The sequence below is a fragment of the Carassius carassius genome, chromosome 34 (assembly GCF_963082965.1).
Source record: "Carassius carassius chromosome 34, fCarCar2.1, whole genome shotgun sequence".
In the NCBI taxonomy this organism is placed as follows: Eukaryota; Metazoa; Chordata; class Actinopteri; order Cypriniformes; family Cyprinidae; genus Carassius; species Carassius carassius.
The window spans coordinates 5,245,186-5,272,701 of NC_081788.1; the positions used below are offsets into that span (position 1 = coordinate 5,245,186).

The 27,516-nt window shown below is 35.4% G+C and overlaps 1 protein-coding gene across 1 annotated transcript in view; it reads right to left on the reverse strand.

The window, feature by feature from the left end:
* The window catches only part of LOC132115083 (FERM domain-containing protein 3-like), a 45,251-nt gene that overhangs the window by 15,634 nt on the left and 2,101 nt on the right, over positions 1-27,516 (reverse strand). The window contains exons 2-9 of the mRNA XM_059523485.1: positions 13,417-13,521; positions 12,565-12,607; positions 10,820-10,898; positions 5,380-5,477; positions 4,931-5,054; positions 4,379-4,466; positions 4,076-4,164; positions 1,001-1,064 (exon numbers count right to left, since the gene is read on the reverse strand). Of these exons, the coding sequence (XP_059379468.1) occupies positions 1,001-1,064; positions 4,076-4,164; positions 4,379-4,466; positions 4,931-5,054; positions 5,380-5,477; positions 10,820-10,898; positions 12,565-12,607; positions 13,417-13,521 (690 nt within the window). The remainder of the gene's footprint in view (positions 1-1,000; positions 1,065-4,075; positions 4,165-4,378; positions 4,467-4,930; positions 5,055-5,379; positions 5,478-10,819; positions 10,899-12,564; positions 12,608-13,416; positions 13,522-27,516) is intronic.

Sequence of the window (27,516 nt, forward strand, 5' to 3'; positions counted from 1 at the left end):
TTTTAGGAATAATTTTTCATTTGCTATACTGACAAACTAATTCCAAGAGATTTATTCTGAATTGTGGACAATTTCATTGCTTAAAATGACTGTGCCTTCATTAAAGATCATGTATTCAATAATTTATAAAAAAAAAAAATTCAATTCAATTTTGAATTGGAATATCCAGTGAAATAGTGATGTTTTTCATAATTGTGCAGTCCTGATAGACAGTGCTGCTCATGAATACTATATGTTGGGCACTACAACATAAACTGAAGTCGGATTAAAATAAGGACAGAAATGTGGATGAGGAAGTGTACTGTAGGCTGTGTAATCATAATTCATGAGTTAATCAATGGCCATGATGTATATGTTTACTCACCAGCAATGGAAAAGTGCACACAGAGAAAAGAAGACAGAAGCACATGTGAAACTAGATTTAAAGCATGACACACAAACAGAATGAAAGGCACAGGTTTTTGCTTTGTTTTCCTATTGTTTTCGTACTTGAATATTTTGAACAATAGTGTGCATGCACTGTACATAATCGACCAATCATGGCATATGGAAAGGCAGGATCCACACAGAACGGTCAAAGCAATGCAAATAAACCTGCACATAAAGTAGAGTACTGCAGAGAAACTGTCAATAGAAAAAAAAAAAAAACTGGACATTTTAGGCAATTTAGAAATCCTGTCTAGGACACATGTGGGGAAAAAAAGAGGACACAGGGTCAGCCTATTTCTTTATTCTTTATGAATCATTTAAATTAATTTGCAGCTATTTATTATAGTAAAATGAAGAATAGGGAGAAGGGAGCGTTAATACAGGGCAATGACAGTAAATTTACCAAGGCTATCAAATGAATGTAAGATAACATAAGATTGTGTTTATAACATCCTCATGTAGCAATGTACAGCATAATGAAAATACAAATGGTTTTAAGTCATGTAGGGTAAATGTATTATGAATCATATGACTAAAATGAATGAGAGTTTAAAAAGATAATGTATCTTACCTCTCTTTGCACTCCAATCACATAAAACGTTTTCCCTTCAAACTTAAACTTGCTTACATCTGCCCTGCAAGAGTGAGGCATACAAACGAAATGTTACAAGTGAGGCAGTCAATGCAAAAGCTTCATGTCAACAGTCATTCTAATGCTATGAGAGGGAAACTCTTCAAAAGCATTTATCTGCTTGTGGACTGTGGGCTGGTGTTAACGGCCGTACAAAACCTAATGTCATAGATCATGCTCATCAACCAGCCCATCGTCTGGCCTTACATAATATGTGTGTTCAACTTGAAGAAGCGCTGTGAAGACCGATCGATATGTACAGTATGACATCAAAGTACAGCGAGAGCCGGAGCTTGCACTACGCCTACGTCCTAATTCAGCGGTTCTCAATTCCAGTCCTCGCCCCCCTGCTCTGCATATTTTGTATGTCTCTCTTTGTTATCACACCTGATTCATAAAATCAACTCGTTAGAAGTAAGCTCCATGCATGAACTGTGTTCCCATTGACATGGTCCCTATTACAGTGTTAATCGCTCCCTACTTCCTAAAGCAGGGGAGATCTGTCGAAGTTTACTTCTCTTGGAACATTCATTCACAGATTCGTGCTGCGCAACATCTTCACACTAGGTCAAGTGTGACATCATATACCTCTCTAAATAAATACAATTTAAATTCACGCCTCCCACACTTCAGTGCACTTTGAATGGAACGTATACGTTCGCTTCGAACTGGAACCATGGCAGAATATCCTGTGATGTCCACTTCGCAGGGCACTTACTGTACATTCGAATAGAACAAACGTCTGAAGCCATAAGAGAAACATACAAAAGGTGCAGAGCAGGGAGCGTAAGGACGGGAAATGAGAACCGCTGTCCTATGTCATCCACTAGAATGCAACTCTCTCATGCATCTCTCATTTTAAAAAGCTGTCAACCAAAATGTACTTGTTGGGCTCGGGCCGAAACCTGTAGGGCTCGGGTCCTGTCGGGCCTAACGTTTAAGGCCCGATTACAGCTCTAATACCAATGTCATTCCCCAAACGTTGCAGCATGTATGTGTCCGAAAAACTAAAGTTTATTAAAAATTCTAAATGGATTATGGCCTAGAAAATGCGCAAAGCGTGCTCCCTATATTATCACTAAAAAGCATCACTCATCTTATTCCATCATAATCTCACAAAGTTCCGTTATAATCAGTGAGGCTCTTTAAACTGCACAGTGAATCTCTTATTTACTGTACATCGCATCTGCACTTAGTTATGAGATGATTCACAAGCATGCAAAACTGCACTTAATAAATTAATAACACTTTTAGCAGTGAGTGTATTCTGACCAACTGAAATGTTTCTGATTGGTTATTGCGTTGAAGATATTGACAGATATGTCTGTGATTGGCTACATTGATCAACATTGCAAAAACACATTGTAAATAGTCACTTCTGAAGCTGTCCAGAGGCAAACGCAAATACGCACTGGATAGTTCACCAGATCTTCTTTTCCTTTCTTTTGAGGGTATTTAGCACTCTCTACTACCCCTGTAGAAACGGAATTGTAGAATTGGCTAACTCGTATAGAGAGAGAAGAGCAGTGGGAAGAGAACACATCCTTGGGGGGCACCAGTGCTGATGGTGATAGTTCTGGATGTGAGTTTGCCCAGCCTCACTAGCTGCCGCCTGTCTGTCAGGAAGCTGGTGATCCATAGACAGATGGAGGTGGGCACGGACAGCTGAGTTCGTTTGTCTGAGAGAAGGTCAGGCATGATGGTATTAAAGGCCAAACTGAAGTCCACAAATAGGATCCTTGCATAATTCAGGTCTGTCGAGGTGTTGCAGGATGTAATGCAATCCCATATTGACTGCATCATCAACCTGTTTGCTCTGTAAGAAAACTGAAGAGGATCCAGCAAGGTTCCAGTGATGTCCTTCAGGTAGATCAGGACCGGTCTCTCAAATGACTTCATGACCACAGATGTGAGAGCAGACCACAGGTCTGTAGTCATTAACTCCAGTGATTTTGGGCTTTTTGGGGACCGGAACGATAGTGGAGCATTTTAATTTTAACGTTACCGTCCATTGTGGCCTTAAAGGCACAATATGTACATTTTTGGTATTGAAATATCCAAAAACCACTAGAACAGTGTAGGGTCTGGACCAATCAGACACGCAATTTTTTTTTGTTATATTTAACAAATACTCTGTAACATCCCTCATTTAACAAACAAACTATGAGGGTCTATGGACCCTTCTCCCAAAATGCATCTAACACCTCAGAACAGGCCCTGGTTCCATAGCAACCAATGCAGATATCAGTGGTTTTATTGCCCAGAGGAATGCGGGCAGAGCACAACTCACAATTCATTTACCCTTAGGAAAGACACACAAAGCCCATAAAAATGGACTCTTCCCTAATTAGTTCATAGGAAAACCTTACTTCGAATGAACACACATATCCCTTAGGTCATTGTGTATATTTTTGCTGTTCTTGTATATTGTATTTTGTATTGTATACTGCTTTATGTATGCTTATGATAGAACCACTCATTCATGTAACCTTACATATATCATGTTTGGTCTTCTGATGATCTAATTGAGAGTGTATTTATATGTTTACGGGTTTGTCACGCCGTCATCAAACTACGCCTTTGTTTCTATGTTTATTTTGAAAACGTGCCCTCCAGTGGCGAAAATTACATATTGTGCCTTTAAGAACAGGGTTTAATTGGAGATTTTTTCCCAGAATAACAGTACCAAATTGTTGCATGCAAAAAACAGTAATTTCAATAAGAATCCACACAACATAGAATTTTTCATAAGGGTGAAAGATTACCCAATGCAGATTTCGCAGCAGGTTCAAGGTGGTCATGGTCATCAATTTGACCAACTGAAGCTGGTTGGTTTGAAAGGGACTTCTGTCTGAGCTGTGCTTCATACTTTGCTACACTTTTGACAATAGACAATGAGCTTGTTTTGCCTATGAAATTTCTCACAAAAATTTGGTAACATTGAGTAGGGTGAGGTAATGATGGAAAGTGAATCTGAGGAAGAGTGAAGATATTTCAAAGTGATAAAAAAGTTACCATTTTAAAAGGTGGATCCGCTTATTTCCCTGGAAAACCACAAACCCTCTTGCAGTGAATCCCAGGAAAGCTGTGGATCCTGTGAAATCCTGAAATGAATTAGACTAGATCAGATTCATGGTTTCAGTTACAGCAGTTTTTGCATTCCACTACGTACAGTAGCTTTTTTTTTCAGGTAAATTTGCTAGTTTGATCGTTGAGTAGTGTTTTTTTTTTGCATATTTCAGATGCATGTCAAGTAAAAAAAAGTTCAACTACTTTAACAGAAACATGTATGTTGTAGTTTTTGAGGCGAGTCAGTACCTTGCAGGGATGTGGGTCGACTCCATATGTGTCTAGTGTGTGAGCCCTCTGAAGAAGACTTAACTCGGCAAGAGCAGGACACTGACCCCTACAGAAACAAACAACACAATCTTACATTAAACTCTACAACTACATCAAATCTTTAATACTATATACAGTATATAAATTATGAAGGTTACACGTACATTACTGTTCAAAAGTAAAAACAGTAATTATTTTATTCAGCAAAGATGTATTAAACTGATCAAAAGCATCAGTAAACACTTTTAAATGCACAACTGAAGCACAGCTGTTTACAACAATGTTAATAATAAGAAATGTTTCTTGAGCAGCATGATTTCTGAATGATCATGTGACACTGAAAACTGGAGTAATGATGCAAAAAAGTTCGGCTTACTGTATTTTTAATCAAACTAATGCAGCCTCGATGAGACTTCTTTTAGAAACATTAAATATCTTACAAATCCCAAACTTTTGAATGGGAGTGTACAATTAAATTTAGTTCTACAGTGGGCATGTGGCTTAAATTTGGTGTTTTTTTTTTCATCTCACCTCAGCTCATTCCGGTGGATCTCCATGATCTTGCTCTCTAGTTTAAGGGACTGTTTGGGGAAGAGCTTGAAGTCACTTATGTAGTCTGCTGGATGTTCCTCAGGATCGTAGTCCCCAAGCTCAGCTAAAAAAAGGTAAACAGCCTTAAAACTCATCAATCGACCATATGGAAAGCTGAAAAGCCCATGTATCTGCAACAATAGACTTTCATTTGTATCAGAAACAATCTTTGCTGTTCATTTTATGAGCAGGGAAATGTGGAAAGAGGTTTGAAATATGGCTGTTCATTAGTTAAAAAGCTTCCAGAAGAAAATGTGTCAGGAACACTGGGTTACTGGCGCTGGCAGGGTCTGATTTCAAATAGTACTCAAGCTTCGGTTACATAACTAAATGCAATGGAAAGTGTGACTGGTTGTAAAAGCTGTCTGTAGATGAGATTGTATTCTTACCCTGTACTATACAAGCTCCAAGATATGCAGCATCAACGAACGGACATAACAGCCTACCATGGTACAGGTCTCTCTTCAGCTGCAGGTACAGAAGATACCTGACAATAGAAACAATAGTAGAGGGGGCATTTCCAAAGAATGTCAGTGTTATTTTGACATGAAACATTCACCACAGATTCTCTCCCTTTGGTTACATTCACAGTACAAGTCAAAGTGTCAAATTTCAATTGTTTTGTTAAATCCAACATGACCCTTTAAAAATGGCCCATATCAGAGACTGGTCTGAATAAGCTATTATTATGATTATTATTTTTATAATTTATTAAATTTAAATGTAGTCATTTAGCAGACACTTTTATCCAAAGCGACTAACAAATAAGGACAATGGACGCTATCAAAAATCAACAAGAGAACAATGATATATAAGTGCTATAACAAGTCTCAGTTAGCTTAACACAGTACACGTATCAAGTTTGTTTTATTATATTATAAATAAAAAGAAAACAGATAGAATAGAAAAAGAATAGAACAAGCTTTTTTTAAAAAAAAAAGAAAACAACCACTTCGCATTGTTTTTACACAAACTATCAATATTTTTGGCATCTGCACCTCAGAATAAAAGTGACATGTTTTATTTCTCCTCGTGCATGAGCACCATATTTCACTCTATAATACACTCTAGAGGTTTTATAAATAGATTTTTCTGACTGCCAGGCTTTACAAGAGTTAAAATAACAGCTTATACTTTACAGCACCTTCATCTCTTATGCTCTTGATTTTTGATTAAGCGTCTTAAAGATTTTTTGTGGGGAAGTTGTGGCCTAGTGGTTAGAGAGTTTGACTCGATATACTTCAAACAAAATCGAAGAACGAACTGATATGATGTAATTTCGAACAAAATCAGGCCGAAACGAAGTTCGTTTTGGCAATTCAAAACAGCTGACCAAAGTGAACTTTCTGGGGGAGTTTGTTTGGCTCCTTAACACCTTTTAACTTCCATTGGTCCGTGACGATTACACAATTGGTGGGTGTGTTCTGAAACTCCACCTTTTTTAATGTGCGATTTTCAACAGCGGTCAGGCAAAAGAGAACAATTACTCCTGCCTAATAAAGATGAAAGAAATGTGTTTTTAGCCGATTCTTGAAGTTTGCTAAAAACTCAGCTGCTCGGATTGAGTTGGGGAGGTCATTCCACCAGTCGGGAACATTTAATTTAAAAGTCTGTAAAAGTGATTTTGTGCATCTTTGGGATGGCACAATAAAGCGACGTTCACTTGCAGAACATAAGCTTCTAGAGGGCACATAAGTAATGAAGTAATGAATTTAGGTAAATGGGTGCCGAGCCAGTGGTGGTTTTGTAGGCAAACATCAATGCCTTGAATTTTATGCGAGCAGCTATTGGAAGCCAGTGCAAATTGATAAACAGAGGTGTGATGTGCATTCTTCTCAGCTCATTAAAAATTAATCTTGCTGCCACGTTCTGGATTAATTGTAAAGGTTTGATAGAATTGGCTGGAAGACCTGCCAAGAGGGCATTGCAATAGTCCAGCCTGGACAGAACAAGAGCTTGAACAAGGAGTTGTGCAGCATGTTCCGAAAGAAAGGGCTTGATCTTCTTGAATAAAGCAAATCTGCAGGATCGGACAGTTTTAGCAATGTGGTCTGAGAAAGTCAGCTGATCATCAAACATAACTCCAGGGCTTCTAGCTGTTTTTGAAGGAGTTATGGTTGATGTGCCTAACTGGATGGAGAAATTGTGATGAAACGATGGGTTTGCTGGAACCACAAGAAGTTCTGTCTTGGCAAGGTTGAGTTGAAGGTGATGGTCCTTCAACCAGTAAAAAAAAATCTCTGTTAGAAATTAGACCTGAGGCACCCAAGTAAATAGATGTTGTGACTTGGACAACTCACCTTTCCAAGATACCTTGAAGGACCTATCTGAGAGGTAAGACTCAAACCACTGAAGTGAAGTTCCAATAAGGCTGACAGGAGGATCTGGTGGTTAACCGTGTTAAAAGTAGTTGACAGATACAACAAGATAAGTATTGAAGATGTGGAATCCACTCCTGACAGGCTTAGGGCTTCAACAACTGGGAGCAAGGCAGTTTCAGTTTTTAATGTCCACTTCTGAAGCCAGATTGTTTGCTGTCGAGGAAGTTGTTCTGTGTGAGAAAGGCAGATACTTGGAGAAACACAGCTCGTTCAAGTTTTTTTGCAATGAAAGGAAGAAGGAAAATCGGTCTGTAGTTCTCTGAAAGAGATTATAGGTGGGTTTCTTAACTAGGGGGGTTATACGAGCCTGTCTAAATGATGAGGGAAAACACCAGTGTGGAGGGATGTGTTGATGATGTGAATGAGTGCAGGTACAACTGCATGAGAAATGGCTTGAAGGAGATGAGATGGAATAGGATCAAGCGGGCAAGTAGTAGGATGGTTAGAAAGGATGAGTTTGGAGACTTCTGCCTCAAAGAGAGAATAGAAGGATGTGAATGAGTGTATGTTTGCTGGAAAGATATGCTTGACAGATTGTGGTGTGGTGTGATGGTTAATTAACACATATGCGTAAGACATCCTATTCCAATATGTGACCCTGGACCAATTTTTCAAGAAACTGAGTTTTATAAATAATCTTTCCATTGATATATGGTTTATTACCATCTGACAATATTTGGCCAAGATACAACTATTTGAATATCTGAGGGTGCAAATAAAAACAAATCAAAATACTGAGAAAATCACCTTTGAACTTCTCCAGATGAATTCTTAGCAATGCATATTACTAGTCAAACATTAAGTTTTGATACATTTATGGTAGGAAATTTACAAAATATCTTTATGGAACATGATCTTTACTTAATGTCCTAATGATTTTTGGCATAAAATAAAAATCGATAATTTTGACCCATTCAGTGTTTTTTTGGCTATTGCTAAAAATATACCCCAGCGACTTAAGACTGCTTATGCGGTCACATATGTTTATTATAATATCTTCTAATATCATCAGCAAATTTCATAATATATTTTAATATAATATCACATTTTGATTATTTCGATCTTAAATGTAAGCATTACCATTTTAACTCTGACTCTTTATTTTTACTGTTCAATGCAGGTGTCATAACATTTGAGATCTAACTTTCATCAATCTATGTTTCAAATTACACACACACACACACACACACACACACACATACAGTATCTATAAAGTACAATTTATAATTTATTTTATGATTACAAAATTATAAAATTATTTTATGATTATTACACTGCAAAAACTGGTAACCTGAGACTGCTACTTTAAAGAGATATTTCTAAATATAATATAAATGAATATACTTTATGATATTGGTTGTATGAATTGATGTATTCTGATTAAATTCTTTTTATTTAAATCCAGTTAATTGAAATGTTACCATTTTTAGGTAAAAAAAATGTTCAGTTACCCTTAATTATACGCAATTATGACGAATGTTGAAGTAGATTGACTTAAAATAACTTGAATTCCAATCCATCTCTAGATATGTGTCTGATTTAGAATTTAACAAAACTGAGTTTTTTTGCTGTTCACACTTGGATCATAAATAAATAAATAAAACTGATCTATGTCGCATTTGAAGTACAACTGTCACCATAGAGATCAGTCTTAGACCAATAAACCCCAAAATATCAGCAACAGTACTGGCACACCAAAACCCCCCAAAAAATACATTGCTAGCGCACTTCTATTTCATAAGATGTGACATATTTCCTAGTGAAACAGGGTATTCTAAGGAAAAAATAATGTGTTGTAGGACATTTCAAGTAACTTCAGAGGTGAAGCAAGTTATCTCATTCAATGAAAGATTATATATATATATAAAATTGTTTTTTTTTTGTTGTTGTTTTTTATAATGTGCACTCATTAATCATTCACGATAAGATTAGTAAGGTCCATTTTGATTTTATGCTCCTGGATTTTGCACAACAGGACTGCAATGCATTGCGTGTTTCCATTTTCTTCATTCTCGCTCTTCCGATCCCACTGCACTCAAATACATTGTTTATATTAAATAATAATGAGAGAGAGAGAGAGGTAGGAAGGAAATATAGTTGTTTTCTGTGTCAAACTGAACTTTAACAGAAAAATCTTTGGTGCGGAGCAGAAAATAGCATGAATGTTGACATTAATGTATCCCCTGTCCATCGCAATCCCTTTCTTCCTTTTTCACTGCATGTTCCCATTTAAACTCAAATAACCTGGGCTCCCCGATACACTCTCACACACATACACCTTTGCGCTCTTTCAAGCTTCTTTCTGGCCACTGGAACATTCTGGTTTTCCAGAGCGCAGAGAACGCGTGAAGGATCCAGAAAGACAAATACATTTATCTTCACTGTTCAGATGGTACACATGCACTGAGATTCATGTTGTGAAAGCAGCACTAATGAGTTAGTCACACTAACAATCTGTGAGTGTGTGTGTGTGTGTGTGTGTGTGTGTGTATGCAGATGTCTGTGCATGCATGTGTGTATTTGAGATGGAATCAAAGTTTGTTTTTGGACCGTTGTTCTCTGATAATGTTAGAGGAATATGTGACACAAATTGACACTGACAGTCTATTCAGAATATTTCTTTTTCTTCCTTTTGAGGGAAAAAAATCCCATTAAGAGAAAACTCAGGAGTAAACATATTTATTTTTGCAAAAATAATGATGTCCAAAATGATTAAAAGATCCATTTAAAAACTGAAAAGTTCATGCCTAATTAAAAAGTTCTTGCCATTTGTTTGGTATGATAATATTTGAAGTATTATTCAGTATACAAAAAATATAATGAACTCAAACTAAACTTGTCGCTGATTTTTATAGTGGCTTACAGTTTGGTCACTCTGTAATATATTTCTGATTTAATAATTTTAACACTGAAATTATATATATATATATATATATATATATATATATATATATATATATTTTTTTTTTTTTTTTTTTTTATTATTATTAGTGAGAAAGGGAGGGGAATGGGATCCAGGGGGACCACAAGGCTTTGGTTTTAACATACTATTTTATAATTAAAATAATGGTGACAAATATGAAACCAATAACCTATTTTCTAACTAAATATATTATCTAATTCCTTTCTTCTGGTTTTGGAGTGAAATATAACCCTGTGATGTTCTTGACAGGTTTCATGAGATTGACTATAATGAGATCACACTGGTTACTTTGACCTGAAAGCAGCCACAGATCAGCCGTTCTGGCTTCAGCTGCAAAGTAAACATGCTCTTTCCCAATGAAACTGGAACTGGAATCTGCCCATGAGGTGTTTTTAAAATGCAAACCACTTCCAGAGAATCCTCTGTCTCACTTGAGCGATTCAGAGCTGTTTACACTCTTGACTGGCCAGGGTTGTTTTTATGCTATTCTAACGCCATCTGAACATTAGATCACAGTCCTGTTACCTTGTCAGCTCTTCCTTGATTTTGATTGGCTCCTGAGGGTAGAACTTCATCCTGAAGCACATAGTATACGGCTGCTGACCTGAAAACAGCACAACATCAACAATCAGACGAGAGGAGAGAGACGGACTCAATTGAGCTAAATGTGAGACAGATTATGCAGAGAACTGTAACCGAGGGCATGAGGGGATCTAAAATGATTATATTAATCCATGAGATGAGGGAAACCCCTCTGGTGAAGAATGAAATGAAGTCTTCAAAGAAAAATGTAATGAGTCTGAGAAGTTTGGAGCTCAGGGGGAAAGATTGCTTTCATTGACGTCACAGAAGTGAGAATGTCTGCCTAGAAGAGTCATTTCACACTTTGTCTACAATCTTTCTCTGTCACTTTTCTGACTTGTGTAAGTTTGGTCATGTTAGCAAACTTTCTGTGACATTTCATAGGAAAAAAAATCCATTGTCTATGGTAAATAGTACTTTCAAACCAAGCAGCTTTATAATGGACAAAGCAACAAATATGTGTGACTAACTTGAACCTGTTGTGAAATACATGTGGATAAATATTTTCCCCATACGCAAAATTGCACATTGAATGGATTCATATTGAAATGCAGTGTTAATTTTAACAGCAAATTTTGAATTAGTTTAAGTCATAGTCTTTTGACCAAAATGCCATTCAGTTAACTAAATATCATTATATTTTTGTCAATCTACAGTTGATTTATCAGATTAAAATCTAACAGATTTAGTTAAATTGTAATACATTAAATTTAAATTAACCAAATAAACTCCAAGATTATTATATACTCCTGGAGAAAACATCTAATAACCTGTTAAAATGAATGATATTATTATTATTATTATCATTTTTGAACAAGGACATGGTCTTCTTTTCATTAAAATACCTGTAGTTATATTTATATTCTTTAGAAAAAGTTTCATATGGCATGCTTCATTATTTCAAGCAGAAATGTTTTTGTAAAAATTCATTAACCTTTATTAAAGCTAGTAAAGTAATTCCCTCCTTTGTTGTTTGACATTAAGGACACAGTCAGTAGCAGGTCCGTATATTAGGCTGCTGTCACTTTAAGACTTAATGCACTGATCCAATACACTGATACACCGACAACTGTTAAGACATAAGCACCCATGTATACATGAATACCCACCAAAACAGACATCTTGACATCATTTTGTGCCTATTTGTCCATTCAAGTGCAATAAGAGAGCTCAATTCAGTACCCGTACAAGGCGATTTTCTGTGTGTGCTCCAGGTGACATACTACACCAACCATTATCATTTGCATCTCTTCACTGCCATTCATAAATCCTCTCCTATGGACTCATTAGATAGTAAAGTGTCCAGAATATGCATATCAGAATCCGGGTGGAAATAGTAGTTCATCCAGGTACTTTTGGCCTATGCAAATCTTCCCACATCATGATGTAGACATGTGGGGGCGTGTTTAAACAATGTGCTTTAGGAGGGCATGGACCTTAACTTTTATAAAGAATATCTCTTTGGGTTTGAGACTTTAGTCTTTGAAACTTAAGGGGTCTTATCTATTCACAAACAGCTTGTAACACTCCAAAGAGAAAGGAAAACATGAAATCTTATCATATGATGATTACAGAATGTTCTAAACTGTGCTACAATGCAGATGAAGAGAGTGACACTATGTTCACAACTTCTATCGGTAAAACTGAATCTTCCACCTTGAGGGCAAGAACTAAATAAAAACACTTACATTTCATCTGTTTCACGACTGGTTTGCTCGGGTCCAACCAATGCTGTAAAACAACGACAAGAGACAGAAATTATTGACTGCTGTGTACTGACAGCTAAAGATGGTGACAAATCAGCATTTTTCATGGTAAGCACTTGATTCCTGCTCGACTGAAGAAACATTGTCATACATACAGTAGGGTAAAACCCCTCGGTCAGTTGTTATGGTAAAATATCTACCATGGTGACAGTGTAGAAACAAGTATGTTTAATATTTGTGAGGTTCTATTTCTATTTCAAATAAATTATTTTCTTTAGAATTGTCTATTCATCAAAAATCTTGAACTCACAGTTCCCACAAGCAGCACAGATATTTTCAACATTGTTAATAATTGCAAATCATCGTATTAGAGTGATTTCTGGAGGATCATGTGACACTGAAGACTGGAGGAATGATGCTGAAAATTCAACTTTGATCACAGGAATAAATTACATTTGAACATATGTTCAAACAGAAAATAGGTATTATAAATTACAATAATAGTTCACAATATGACAGTTTTTCTGTATTTTTGATGATGCAAATAAATTTAATTTTGATGAGAATAAGAACAGTAGTGGACTTGCTACTCAAGAGAGATGATTTTAAATTATTCACAAATTGTTTGTGTATTTAAGTTTAATTGTGCAGTTATTAATTATTGTAAAAATGCAGCTTTTTATTTACAGATGTCTTTTTGATATTGTCATACCAAATGCAATGATATTCATTTTAAGTATGGTTTAAGTGCTTAAACAGTATATCTGTTGCATAAACTATTCGCTTACTGAATATTGAAGGCAAACGAAATTTGAGTTGTGAATGTGTAGTTACCCTTTGTTTCTCTGGGTCCACATATCTGATGCCAAAGTAATCTTTCTCCAGCAGGCTGTAGTGATTGCACACGTGGTCCAAGAGAAACTGCCCTTTAGTGTCTCTCTGGAGAGGAAAGAAAAATCTAATGAACACAAATCAAAACCATAATCAAATTCAACTTCTTAACTTTTTTATAAGTCAATACATCAGATGTTTAGGATAAAATTAACAAGTGCGACAGTTCTCATGAACATATCATCGTATTTACTGTTGTCTGTATAAATTCATTGATTCACAAGTGTGCCAAAATAAATTAATATAGGGCGGAAAATATGACTGTGTCAATATTTTTTTTTTATATTGGCTAATTTATTTATATTTTTATTGTGCTATACTCACTCACTCAAAAACAAAAAGTGTAATTTTTTTTAACAGTTTCTTTTAAAGACCCACAGACTCTCAAGTTATCAGTAATCAGTCTGACATATCCTTCACTGACTGAATCAAAATGAAGCAAGAATGTTTTTTGTTGTTTTTTTATATGAAAATATGTAAATGGAAATACATTTACAGTTTTTTTTATAAATAGTATTTGAATTTCAATAAAAAATGTAAACATTAAATTCAATTAAATCTTGAAAACATAAAAAAATACAAATAACGATATCATTTTTAATGTATGTTCAGGTCCTGCAGTGACCACTGGTATTCAGTGAGTATCGATGGCTTTATGGTCTGATACAGGACTGATGATGACCATCAGCGTTTTGACCTTGCTGTTATTACATGTGATGTGACGCAGGGTGCTATAGTATGGAAGCACATGGGTAGCAATATTCAATTTGGAATGTAATATGCAAAATGACAATGCAATATGTAAAATGGCAATGCATTTCTGTATTTACATTTACATTTTCCAATATATTTGTGCAACGTTTGGTGCAAAATTAAAATTAAAATTAAATTACATAATTTTCATTTGCCATTTCACACACTAGTTTTAATATGTAAAATGAATACAAATTTTTACGCTTTATAAGTTGCAAAATTAAAATGAAAATGTATTACAGAAATGATTAGATATGTATAACATGTTCAAGCAAACACTGTGGTAAAATTATCATTCAAATGCTATTTTTCTTAATTGCATTAGCACTCATAGTCAAGACACTTACGATTGCATTTTCATTCAATGTTCCGCAATGAATGTAGCATAATTCAATGCATTCTGAGCCGATCACGTGTCCGCCCCCTCCCGCCATGTCAATCACTGCGTGAACAAGGCGGGGCTTGCAGAAGGTCAGGAGACTCAAGACTCAAGAACATGGACAAGACAGTTGATCTGTGTACGTTCTGATCATTTCGGTTTATGACTTCAATATTTCATTCGCACTTGTGGGCGGAGCTGAAACGCTGCTTTCATCTGATTGGTTGAATCGCTCAACCTTCAGCTCGGTCTTTTCATTCTTTCAGACAGAATAGAGTCAGTGCGAGTGCGACACTGTAATGTCTGAAACCACCGCTCACTGTTAATTAGCATAATATTTGAATCAGATGTAGCTGGGCACATAATTCGTGCTGCTGCGACTTGCAAGAGACCCCGTTATATTATTTCTAGGTTATAGTATTGTATAAATATTGTCCCACTGATAAAAACAGTGCAAATAGTTCTGTCTCCTTGGATAACAGTGAAGTGGAAATAAATATAGTTACATTTATGAAATACAATTAAATAGGATTTTTTGGGAAGATAAGTCTGGCCAGTTATACAGCAACACGAGTCAGACGAGTCTGAAGATCTGAGCTGAATTTGGTGAAACATTAAAGTTCTAGTCTGTGTCAATTACTCTCATAAATAATAATAATAATAATAATTTTACCAGTATTTTTGGGACTATAAGTCGCATCTAAGTATGCATCAGTCCAAAAATACGTCATGACGAGGAAAAAAACATATATAAGTCGCACTGGACTATAAGTCACATTTATTCAGATCCAAGAGAAAACATTACCATCTACAGCCACGAGAGGGCGCTCTATGTTTTCAGTGTAGACTACAGGAGCACTGAGCAGCATAGACTATGAAAAGAAGTGCGACTTATAGTCCGGAAAATATGGTAAATATATGTTGTCTTTCTCAAGCCCAACAAAGAAGACTAAAAAGAGAAACATACTATAAACTATTTTAAAACTATATTAAACTATATTAATTTTCACAATTATTTATTAATGTCACACACACATACCTAGTGCCTCATGACTTAAAAGATGAGAGTGGTAAATGTTACAGACATGGAACTGTTCAGTCTATTATTGATTTTTATTTCCACTTCACTTTTATCGAAAGAGACAGAACTATTTGCACTGTATTTATCAGTGGGACAATATTCATACAATACTACAACCTAGAAATAATTTGCAGGTCTCAGCAGCACGAATTATGTGCCCAGCTACATCTGATTCAAATATTATACTAATTAACAGTGAGCGGTGGTTTCAGACATTACAGTGTCACACTCGCACTGACTCTTATTCTGTCTTAAAGAATGAAAAGACCGAGTTGAAGGTGGAGCGATTCGACCAATCAGATGAAAGCAGCGTTTCAGCTCCGCCCACAAGTGCGAATGAAATATTGTATATCAATATCAAAATGTACATGGACCAACTATCTTGTCCATGTTCTCTCACTTGAATCCTCTTCTTGAGATTTGAGTCTCTTGACCTTCTGCAAGCCCCGCCTTGTTCACGCAGTGATTGACGTGGCGCGACGGGGCGGAGACATGATCGGCTTGGAATGCATTTTCAATGTGCACATTGAATTTTGCTACATTCATTGCGGGACATTGAATGAAAATGCAATCGTAAGTGTCTTGACTGTGAGTGTTAATGAAATTAAGAAAAATATCATTTGAATGATAATTTTGCCACAGTTTTTGCTTGAACATTTTATACATATCTAATTATTTTTGTAATACATTTTAATTTTAATTTTGCAACTTATAAAGCGTTAAAATTAGTATTCATTTTACATATTAAAACTAGTGTGTGAAATGGCGAATGAAAATTATGTAATTTAATTCTCATTTTCATTTCACACACTAGTTTTAATATTTTGCACCAAACGTTGCACAAATGTATTGGAAAATGTAAATGTAAATACAGAAATGCATTGCCATTTTACATATTGCATTGTTATTTTGCATATTGCATTCCAAATTGAATATTGCTACACATATGCTTCCATACTATAGCACACTACAATACTGACCTGTGATTATTGGTGTGTTGTTTGTGGTTGTTAATGTGTTGCTATGTGGTTGCTAAGGTGTTCTGAGTGGCTGTTAATTTGTTTACATTATCACAGGGTGTTATTTGTGGTTTCTAGAGTGTTGCTATGTTGTTGCTAAGGTGTTCTGAGTGATTGTTGGTGTGTTGCCACATGATAAGTTGTTGTTTGTGGTTTCTAGGGTGTTGCTATGCGTTTGCTAAGGTGATCTGAGTGACTGTTGGTGGGTTGCCACTATTGTTAAGTGTTGTTTGTGGCTTCTAGGGTGTTTCTATGCAGTTGCTATGGTGTACTGAGTGATAATTAATTTGTTGTCACTATTATAGGGTGTTATTTGTGGCTTCTAGGGTGTTTCTATGCGGATGCTATGGTGTTCTGAGTGATAATTAATTTGTTGCCACTATTATAGGGTGTTATTTGTGGTTTCTACGGTGTTGCTATGCTGTTGCTAAGGTGTTCTGAGTGATTGTTGGTGTGTTGCCACATGATACGTTGTTGTTTGTGGTTTCTATGGTGTTGCTATGCAGTTGTTGAGATGTTCTGAGTGGTTGTTAGTTGGTTGCCACTAATGTAGGGTGTTATTTGTAGTTTCTAGGGTGTTGCATCATCGTCTGAGAAATTAACTCACTAGACTAGTCAAGACTTTTGCAAAACCTTAGTTACTCTGTCACATGTCTGTTCGCACCACAATAGATCTGCTGGTGGTGCAGGTGGTGGAATAATAACTTCTGCTTATCAATCAGTTTTGAGATTTTTGTCAGGTTTTAGGGTAATTAATGTCAGATTATTGCTTTAAATAATGACCACAGTAACAGATGACTACTGTATGTCACAATTTTGTTCTCTTTTGTTTTGCTTTATTTAAAGCAGCCACTTTTCATTCTCTTGACAAATTAAAAAATGTAAACTGAGATTTGTATGAAACTCCACATGTCAAATTAATAAGAAACTATGCTTTATTCCACAGGTTTACCAATGTTTACAAATGTTTGTCGGAACTATGGTTTTTGGGGAACACTGAATCATTAAACTATGCTTAGAAATGTTAAATGTTATGGTTTGTTTACATGCTAATGCTATATATACAGTATGAGCACTAGTAATAGTGATGATTGCTTTAACAAACAGCTATAATGAAGGAGCATGCTTAAACGATGGAGAGATGATCGATTATTACGAAGTTTAAAAAGATGGTGTGGTAGACAAGTTTCAACACAAAGCAACACGCTTCATTGCTGCTCTTTCTTTAACTCTGCACCTTCCAAAATCCCTGAGAGATTCACTTAGCATTAGCAATGCCTCTGTCAGCAGCTCTAGTCTTAACAAACAGAGTGTAGGACCATGAAAGCTTTGCCCTACATAAAATGCTCAGTAATTATTACCCATGCCATATCAATTATAAGTGTATCTCCCTTAGAACTAAACGTCTAATGTCTGCTAATCCAGAGTTTATGAGGATCCGTTCATATCATAAGCAGAGGACAAAACAGGAAAGAGTGTAAATTAGTGAGTGATTTATGTGAGCAGGAATTGGATTGATTAGTACTAAAATACTGAAGGTATGGTGATGTATATACTTATATATAGCCAAGTTATGAATATATGACCTAATTTCTAATTCACGATTCACTAAATTTCTGAATTTCAACAATAATTTCAACAGATTTTAAAGAATCCTAATAAGTGAGAATGTCGTTCAGAAGACTACACATGGAATAAAGTCTCATCTTTGAGATTAAAATAATGGGCCAACTTAAAGGGGTCCTATTGTGCCTTTTTAAGAAGTCTTGACTTGGTTTTTGGGGTGTACTAGAAAAGGTTTTCATTCTTGATTGTTCCAAAAAAGCATTATTTTCCACATATTTTACATTATTGCAGCACATCTTATTCCAGTCTGTTTCAAACAGCCGGGGGTTGCATGCATTTCACAAAAGCATTGTTAGCTAACTATACTCACACATTTCACTGAACTCTCTTGGTAAACATAGTTGGTTTGGGGAAATGCACCCCAGTTTTTAAATGAAACCCCTCCTTCTGAAATACAAAATGTGCTCTGATTGGATTGCTGGTCCAGTATGTTGTGATTGGCATGTTAGAGTGTGTTTCAGAAATGACACACCCCTAATATTAACGATGGTGTCAATTTTGCAATACCAATTTAAGCCCGATTCAGATGCTGAGAATGTTTATGAACAAATGGACTTGGAGCTTTGTAACCTTGCAGATCTTTTTTTATGCTCAAACACCACATTACACGCTAACTAAAGTTGAAAAAGTGACAAAACATCATAGAACCCATTTACAAAAACAACGATAGCCCACCATGTTATTATAACATCTTATATGTAGAACAGAAAAGAAAAAAAGATGTTTTGAAAAATGTTCCTGCTGTTTTTATCTATACAATGAAAGTCAATGGTGTCCAAATGATTCTAGCTCCAAAAGGACATGACAGCATAACATTTAGTTTTCAAGTTTTCAAGTGCAGCATTAGTGATTTTAATTTTTTACGCAAAAAAGGCCCATTGTCTATTGTCAATAGAGATGCATGACATGCAAACAACTCACACAGAAGTCACTTTCAAAGTAAGTAACTTTCCGTTGGCCAGTGCAGCTAATTCGCTTGTCCAGCTCATTGCAGCTCATTCCTGAGCACATAAATTCACAATTGAAATGCCTGGATTACACCTGCTAAATTTTGCTGAATGCAAATGTGATCACACCTTTCTGAACCAATTTGTATATGTCCTACAAAAATGTATCAGTTATCTCAAGTCAAATCAATGATCAACTTGTGTATACAGAGGCCAAGCATCAAACCTCATTGGTTTTGCATGAAAATTTTGGACCCCATTGACTTTTATCGTGTGGAGAGAAACAGTAGAAATGTTCGTTAAATATCTTCTTTTGGATGAACTAATCATGTCCTCTGACTAATGCTGAATAGATCTGAAGTGAAACTGACCCGACGTTGTGAGATGATGCCTTTTTCACAGTCTTTATATCTCATGCTCAGTACATACCTAAAGATCTAAGCATGTTCTGATTATCACATGTTCATTTCTTTATCAGTTCCTACATCTGTCTAGTGTTTTGAAGGAAAAGAGTTTTCACTTTCATGTCTTTAATACATTTCTTTCCTCTTTTCTTGATTTATAACTAAAATATACTGTGCAACATAACACATCCATGTACACTGATTTAGACTATATTTGATTGCTATTTTTGATTATGCATATAGACCTGCAGTCTGAAAATGTGATTGGCTGTATTAATAATTTGTGAGGTGACATTTGCTCCATTCTGCTTGCAATGCATAAAGCAATTCCTGCATCAGAAAATATCTCAATTATTAGTGAGTGCAAATCTGGACATGTCACAACTTCACTAAAAACAGTGATATTTAGGATGTTAAGAGGTTAAAAATGTCGAGTTGAATACAGAAATTAATTGGTAGAAGAACATTTAGGAGGAAGTACAGATGCCTAAGTGAGTGACTCACTATTTGTAACTGATCCACTGTGATGATGGAATCATTCAAGACAATTAAATTCACGTCATGCTGGAAAAATGTTAACTATTTATTGCAAACCTTCAATGATTAAATTGAGAAATTTTATTGATTATTGATTAAACCTTGCATTTTGAGAGTAAATGATCACTTATGCTGCTTACGAAGACAACAGGATGCTGAAGATGGCAAATGTGGTACTTTTGTTCTCAAAATGCATGAATCTGTAACAATCACAACTGCAACATAAAACATTTATTCATTTTACACGGACAGCTTGAGTGAATTGTCTTGTTCTGGGTTCCCTTGTGAAAACGAGGTACACTTTAGCATATATATATATATATATAAAATTATGATGGAAATAATAGACTTTTAAAAAACATTTAAGCTTTGAGTGTAAACATACCATAATTGTTCCCAGAACATATATGCAAATTAATTGCAATTAAATGAAAATGTATTATAGTTAAAATTTTAATTGCATGCAATTTTAGCAATTAGTTTTGACCCACCTTACAACTTTATATTTAATTTAATAATTAATTCTATTGTCCTTGAAATATGGTTGAAGTACTGATATTGTAATTATACTGGCAATCATTTATGGTAAATCAATATATATAAATTTAAACATACATATATACATTTAAAAGATATTAACTTTAAATGTAATATCAAACAACACTAGAGTATAAATTATAACTTTACGTGGGCTTGTTATTTTAAAAAGTAAAATGTTTCAATTGACATTTTTACAAAGTGCACCACCAATTAATGTTTGATCTTTAATTTTTTTAAAGTAAAAATAAAAAAAAGTTAAGAAGCTCAGGTAATTATCTAATTGTCCAATTGTTCTATCATATTAAAATTAGCTTAACTGTAAGTGTACAAAAATATGACTTAATGATTGTATAAATAATTATTATTTCAATGGCTTTGCAATGTAAGAATTAAAGTAAGTGACACATTAATGTAATACTATACACATTCAGGCTTAAATGCAAGAGTGTTCTGTTTGACCCGGGAAAAATTATATTTGAGATTATTTGTGTTTAGGTATCAGAATATCCGACTGAAAAATAATCTATTTTTAACAATATGGTGTGTATATATATATATATATATATATATATATATATATATATATATATACCTGAAAGTAAACCACTTGTGAAATATTAGTTAGTAGATGAATGGGCTGTTCTGTGGAGTGTAATATGCCTTCATTCCAGCAGAAGTGCTGTGAGTGACAGATGTGAGTGTGTATCAGATTGTGTTTGTGTGTTTAACGGGTCATATATCCCCAATGGCCAAACATGCTGTTGTCTCTTAAAATATCTATCATCACACACCACACACAGTCACTGCACTGCCTCAAGCTACTGATGTACAAACAGAACACACACACACACACACACACACACACACATGCTTACTATCTAAATAAGGACATACAATAAAAAAATACAGAAATAAATACCTAAGTTCATTTTTGAATATTAATAAATATCATTACTTAACCTACTTCTATCACTTAAAAATATAATCGATATATATATATTTTTGTGAATTAATATTTTTTTCCAATATTCCAAAAAATCTATGTTTCCAAAAATAAATGTGTTTGAGCAAAAGAACAAGAATGGCTTGACAAAGCATTAAGAAAAACCAAACAAGCAGTGTTTGGTTCTGGGCACAGATGTACACACACACACACACACACACACACCATCTCTGAAGCGCAGCGGTTTGTACATGTGCACTGCACATCACTCTCCACCAGAGCATGACGTCATTCACTTACACCCCTCCTGTTTTATGAGCTCTTCTTTCTTCAGTCATTCTTGCAAAAATTAATCAAAGGACATGGAGGAGGATAAGAATAGCATGAGCACTATTTTTAGTCTCCACCACAACACCACATTCTCTCCTTCTTGCCCTCTGGACATTTATTGATGAAAAGAGGGAATGAGAGAGGATGAGAGATACATTTCTGCAGATGGGGCAATTTGCATTTGGTTTAATACCAAAATAGCAATGTTCAATCAGTCATGACACCGCTGCCTTTTTAAGAACAGCAAGGACAGAATTTTCATACTCCAAAAATGCATTCATAAGACACCATGGTATCTCCACAAAACATGGTAATATCACAGTACTTCCTTGTTACTTAATATATCTGGTTACTTTTCGTGTTTTAATTGGTAGATGTCACAAAATCTCGTTTGTTTTAAATTTGAAGTTTCTTTTTATTTTAAGAATTCCTTTTCAGTTATTTTCAGCTTGAAAGACGTTCAGTGTTATAAAAAAAATGTTGATTTCATATTTAATGTCCCTAAAGGCACTCCAAATGTTCTGTGTGGCTCAGTTTTGTCCGGTTTTGTCCATGTAAGGATTGTAAATGCAGAAGAAGAGCGCAGCATCAGTAGCACATGAGTGATGCAGCAGTTACACTGAAGAGCATGATCTGCCTTAATAATGCATCAGCGATCTGTCCTTCAGACACTGAGAAGACACTCACTGAGTGCTGATCCACACAAAACACACACACACACACATCTCATTTACTACTTACGGTAACATACTGAAATATGCTGATTACAATATACACTGCCTAGAACTTGAAATGGTTTCATTCTGTCCAAAACAGGCAAACACTAGAGCTACAACCTCAGAATATCCAAATCTTTCAAATCATTGGATGTTTCATGGCAAATATATAGAATCGGGGAGAAAAAAAAAAAAAACATTTCAAAGACTATTTCAGGAACTATTTTTCAATCCTTTAGCAAGCAAATGCGAAGTTTTTTCAGGGAAATGCAAGAAGTTTTATAAGAGAACACAAAACTTTTGAGAATGCAAAACTTCTGCAAGCGCACAACGTTTCTATGGAAGCACATGGGTAGCGATATTCAATTTGCAATGTAATATGCAAAATGACAATGCAATATGTAAAATGACAATGCATTTCTGTATTTACATTTTCATTTTCCAATACATTTGTGCAACGTTTGGTGCAAAATGAAAATTAAATTACATAATTTTCATTTGCCATTTCATACACCAGTTTTAATATGTAAAATGAAAACTAATTTTAACGCTTTATAAGTTGCAAAATTAAAATGAAAATGTATTACAGAAATGATTAGATATGTATAACATGTTCAAGCAAAAACTGTGGCAAAATTATCATTTAAATGCTATTTTTCTTAAATGCATTAACACTCACAGTCAAGACACTTACGATTGCATTTTCATTCAGTGTCCCGCAATGAATGTAGCAAAATTCAATGTGCACATTGAAAATGCATTCCGAGCCGATCACGTGTCCGCCCCCTCCCACCACGTCAATCACTGCGTGAACAAGGCGGGGCTTGCAGAAGGTCAAGAGACTCAAATCTCAAGAAGAGGATTCAAGTGAGAGAACATGGACAAGACCGTTGGTCCGTGTACGTTTTGATCATTTCAGTTTATGGCTTTAATATTTCATTCGCACTTGTGGGCGGAGCTGAAACGCTGCTTTCATCTGATTGGTCGAATCGCTCCACCTTCAACTCGGTCTTTTCATTCTTTCAGACAGAATAAGAGTCAGTGCGAGTGTGACACTGTAATGTCTGAAACCCCCGCTCACTGTTAATTAGCATAATATTTGAATCAGATGTAGCTGGGCACATAATTCGTGCTGCTGCGACTTGCAAGAGACCCCGTTAAATTATTTCTAGGTTGTAGTATTGAATAAATATTGATAAAACACTGCAAAAACAGTGCAAATAGTTCTGTCTCCTTGGATAACAGTGAAGTGGAAATAAATATAGTTAAATTTATGAAATAAAATTAAATAGGATTTCTTGGGAAGGTAAGTCTGGCCAGTTATACAGCAACACGAGTCAGACGAGTCTGAAGATCTGAGCTGATTTGGTGAAACGTTAAAGTTCTAGTCTGTGTCAGTTACTCTCATAATAAATAATAATAATAATGTTACCAGTATTTTTCGGTATAAGTTGCATCAGTCCAAAAATACGTCATGACGAGGAAAAAAACATATATAAGTCCCATTTATTCAGAACCAAGAGAAAACATTACCGTCTACAGCCGCGAGACGGCGCTTTGGGGTAGGCTACAGGAGCACTGAGCAGCACAGAGCTGATTTTACTATTTTTATTTCAGAAATGTAACAATATTAATTTTTACAATTATTTATTAATGTCACACACACATACCTAGTGCCTTATGACTTAAAATATGAGAGTGGTAAATGTTACAGACATGGAACTCTTCAGTCCATTATTGATTTTTATTTCCACTTCACTGTTATCCAAGGAGACAGAACTATTTGCACTGTATTTATCAGTGGGACAATATTCATACAATACTACAACCTAGAAATAATTTGCAGATCTCAGCAGCACGAATTATGTGCCCAGCTACATCTGATTCAAATATTATGCTAATTAACAGTGAGCGGTGGTTTCAGACATTACAGTGCTTCACTCGCACTGACTCTTATTCTGCCTGAAAGAAAGAAAAGACCGAGTTGAAGGTTGAGCGATTCGACCAATCAGATGAAAGCAGCGTTTCAGCTCCGCCCACAAGTGCGAATGAAATATTAAAGCCCTAAACTGAAATGATCAAAACATACATGGACCAACGGTCTTGTCCATGTTCTCTCACTTGAATCCTCTTCTTGAGATTTGAGTCTCTTGACCTTCTGCAAGCCCCGCCTTGTTCACGCAGTGATTGACATGGTGGGAGGGGGCGGACACGTGATCGGCTCGGAATGCATTTTCATTGTGCACATTGAATTTTGCTACATTCATTGCGGGACACTGAATGAAAATGCAATCGTAAGTGTCTTGACTGTGAGTGTTAATGCATTTAAGAAAAATAGCATTTAAATGATAATTTTGCCACAGTTTTTGCTTGAACATGTTATACATATCTAATCATTTCTGTAATACATTTTCATTTTAATTTTGCAACTTATAAAGCGTTAAAATTAGTTTTCATTTTACATATTAAAACTGGTGTATGAAATGGCAAATGAAAATTATGTAATTTAATTTTCATTTTCATTTTGCACCAAACGTTGCACAAATGTATTGGAAAATGAAAATGTAAATACAGAAATGCATTGTCATTTTACATATTGCATTGTCATTTTGCATATTACATTCCAAATTGAATATCGCTACCCATGTGCTTCCATACGTTTCTTTGGAAAACGTGAAATTGTTGTGAGCCAATGCAAAGTTTCTCAGGGGAATGCAACATTTTTGCAAGTAAATGCAAAATCATTAAAACATATTTTTTCCTTCTATCGTTTTTATTTACATTTTTTTATTATTACCGTATCCCTTTAGGTTAGGGCTCCCTATATTGTATTTCATCCTTATGCACACAATTTTATAATACAAGTCAAGTTATCAAAGTCATGTTTTGCTCTGTCTTTTGACTCATTTATGCCATACTGCATGAGAAAGGGATTTTGTTGTTTGTCGCAGAATCATAGCCCTGCTATTCAGACGACACTGGCATGATTACGAGTATCACATTGCTTTTATGCAAACATTTAGTAAACAAGAAGTTAATATTGAGAAACTTACATTTTACTTCATCTATTCTTGCCAAAGAAAATAGTTCCAAATGAAGACGAAACAAAATTGACTCTCACACATCAGAGCAACACAGAGAAGCGGTGTTTCTTTCTTGAATCAGTGTTATGAAAGATCAGTTGAGTGAATAATTCAATGACTCATTCATACAAACAATGTAATGATGTAATGTGTAAAAATCAGTGCTGGATAGTAACTGATTACATGTAATCTGGACTCAGACTACAGTTACTGTTTATTAATTACATGATTACATATTATTCACACAATAATAACAATAGCAATCCGTTATTTATATTTTATTGACTCTCCCGAATTCTTCTTTTTCCTTAAACTCACAACCTTGACATGTAAAGTTCAATGCACTTCTGTCACGGGTTGCCAGGCGAAGGAGCTTGAAGGAGTACAAAGGGAGCAGATAGTCAAACGAACAGAGTCTTTAATAACACTTCATTGGACCGTAGGAGAAAACAACCTCTTTATACGACAGAGACAGGACAAACAAACTGAGCAAAGGCAGGGCTTTTTCTACAAAACCAAACGATGGACTAAATAAGATAATAAATGAACACAGGTGGAAACAAATGGACTAATCAAGCGACAGAGGGAAAACTAGGAGAAGGCAAGATGAACAGAAACACAGAACACACACGGGACAACTTCCTGTTGTCAATAAAACAAATTGAATAGAATTTCTTTCACTTTATATTTTTATAAAAAAATATGGTTTGAGATTGTGATGAACATGTAAAGTCAAAAGTAATCCAAACGTTGTCTGATTATATTACCTGAAATGTGTCATGTAGTAGATTAAGTCACTGACTAAAATATTTGTCATATAATTTAGAATCACTAACAGACTACTGGTAAAACTTCACTGAATCATTCCCTCTAATGCACATACTGACCAACACAGTCTCATACAGGAACTACTGGTGTATAGATGCCTAATTCATATGAATTTGTACAAAATAATTTTCATACGATCTGCTTATGCACCAGTCACAGTTAGGCTTGCTTTTTTCCTAAAAGTCTTAAGTTTCCGTACAAATCACTTTGCATGAATTCATATTAAATGCCACCCAACGTTTACTCACTGACAGACTATACGTAATGTGCAAACACAGTGAAAACTCAAAGGTGTGTATATCAGCACTCTCTAGACCAATCAAACTCAAGGAGAAGAACTAACTGCTGACCGACACGGTGCACGACAGCAGACATGAACACGGCATTTAACTCCTCATGTAGCTGATAAAAAAGTAAGAACTGAGTGCTTATAACATGTAAAAGTGCACCGACGGAGGTGCAGCCTCTGTCTATGATGGTCATGAAATATGCAGGAGAAAGCCATCACAGAACAAGAAGCCATTAGAGCCTCGTGGCTTTCTGAAATATTCATAAGACCAAAACAGAACGCTCCTTCTTTTAGCTCAAAAGTTTATAAACATCTCACCGGAGAAAGAGACACAATGTATAAAAAAAAAGACTGGGATGCATCATGCACATCACTCTTTCTGTCACCTCTTCCACTGATACATCAGGAGATATTTTAAAAGTTTGTGGAAAGCATTTTAGCTGTTTTCACTGATCCAAGAGTAGCTCTCTATACTTGAAGCCTAGGTAGGATCATCATAAGAGGACAATTTCCTGACTTCACCATCATAGTGTAGTTTTCTCAGAATGAATGAGACTAAATGGATGTT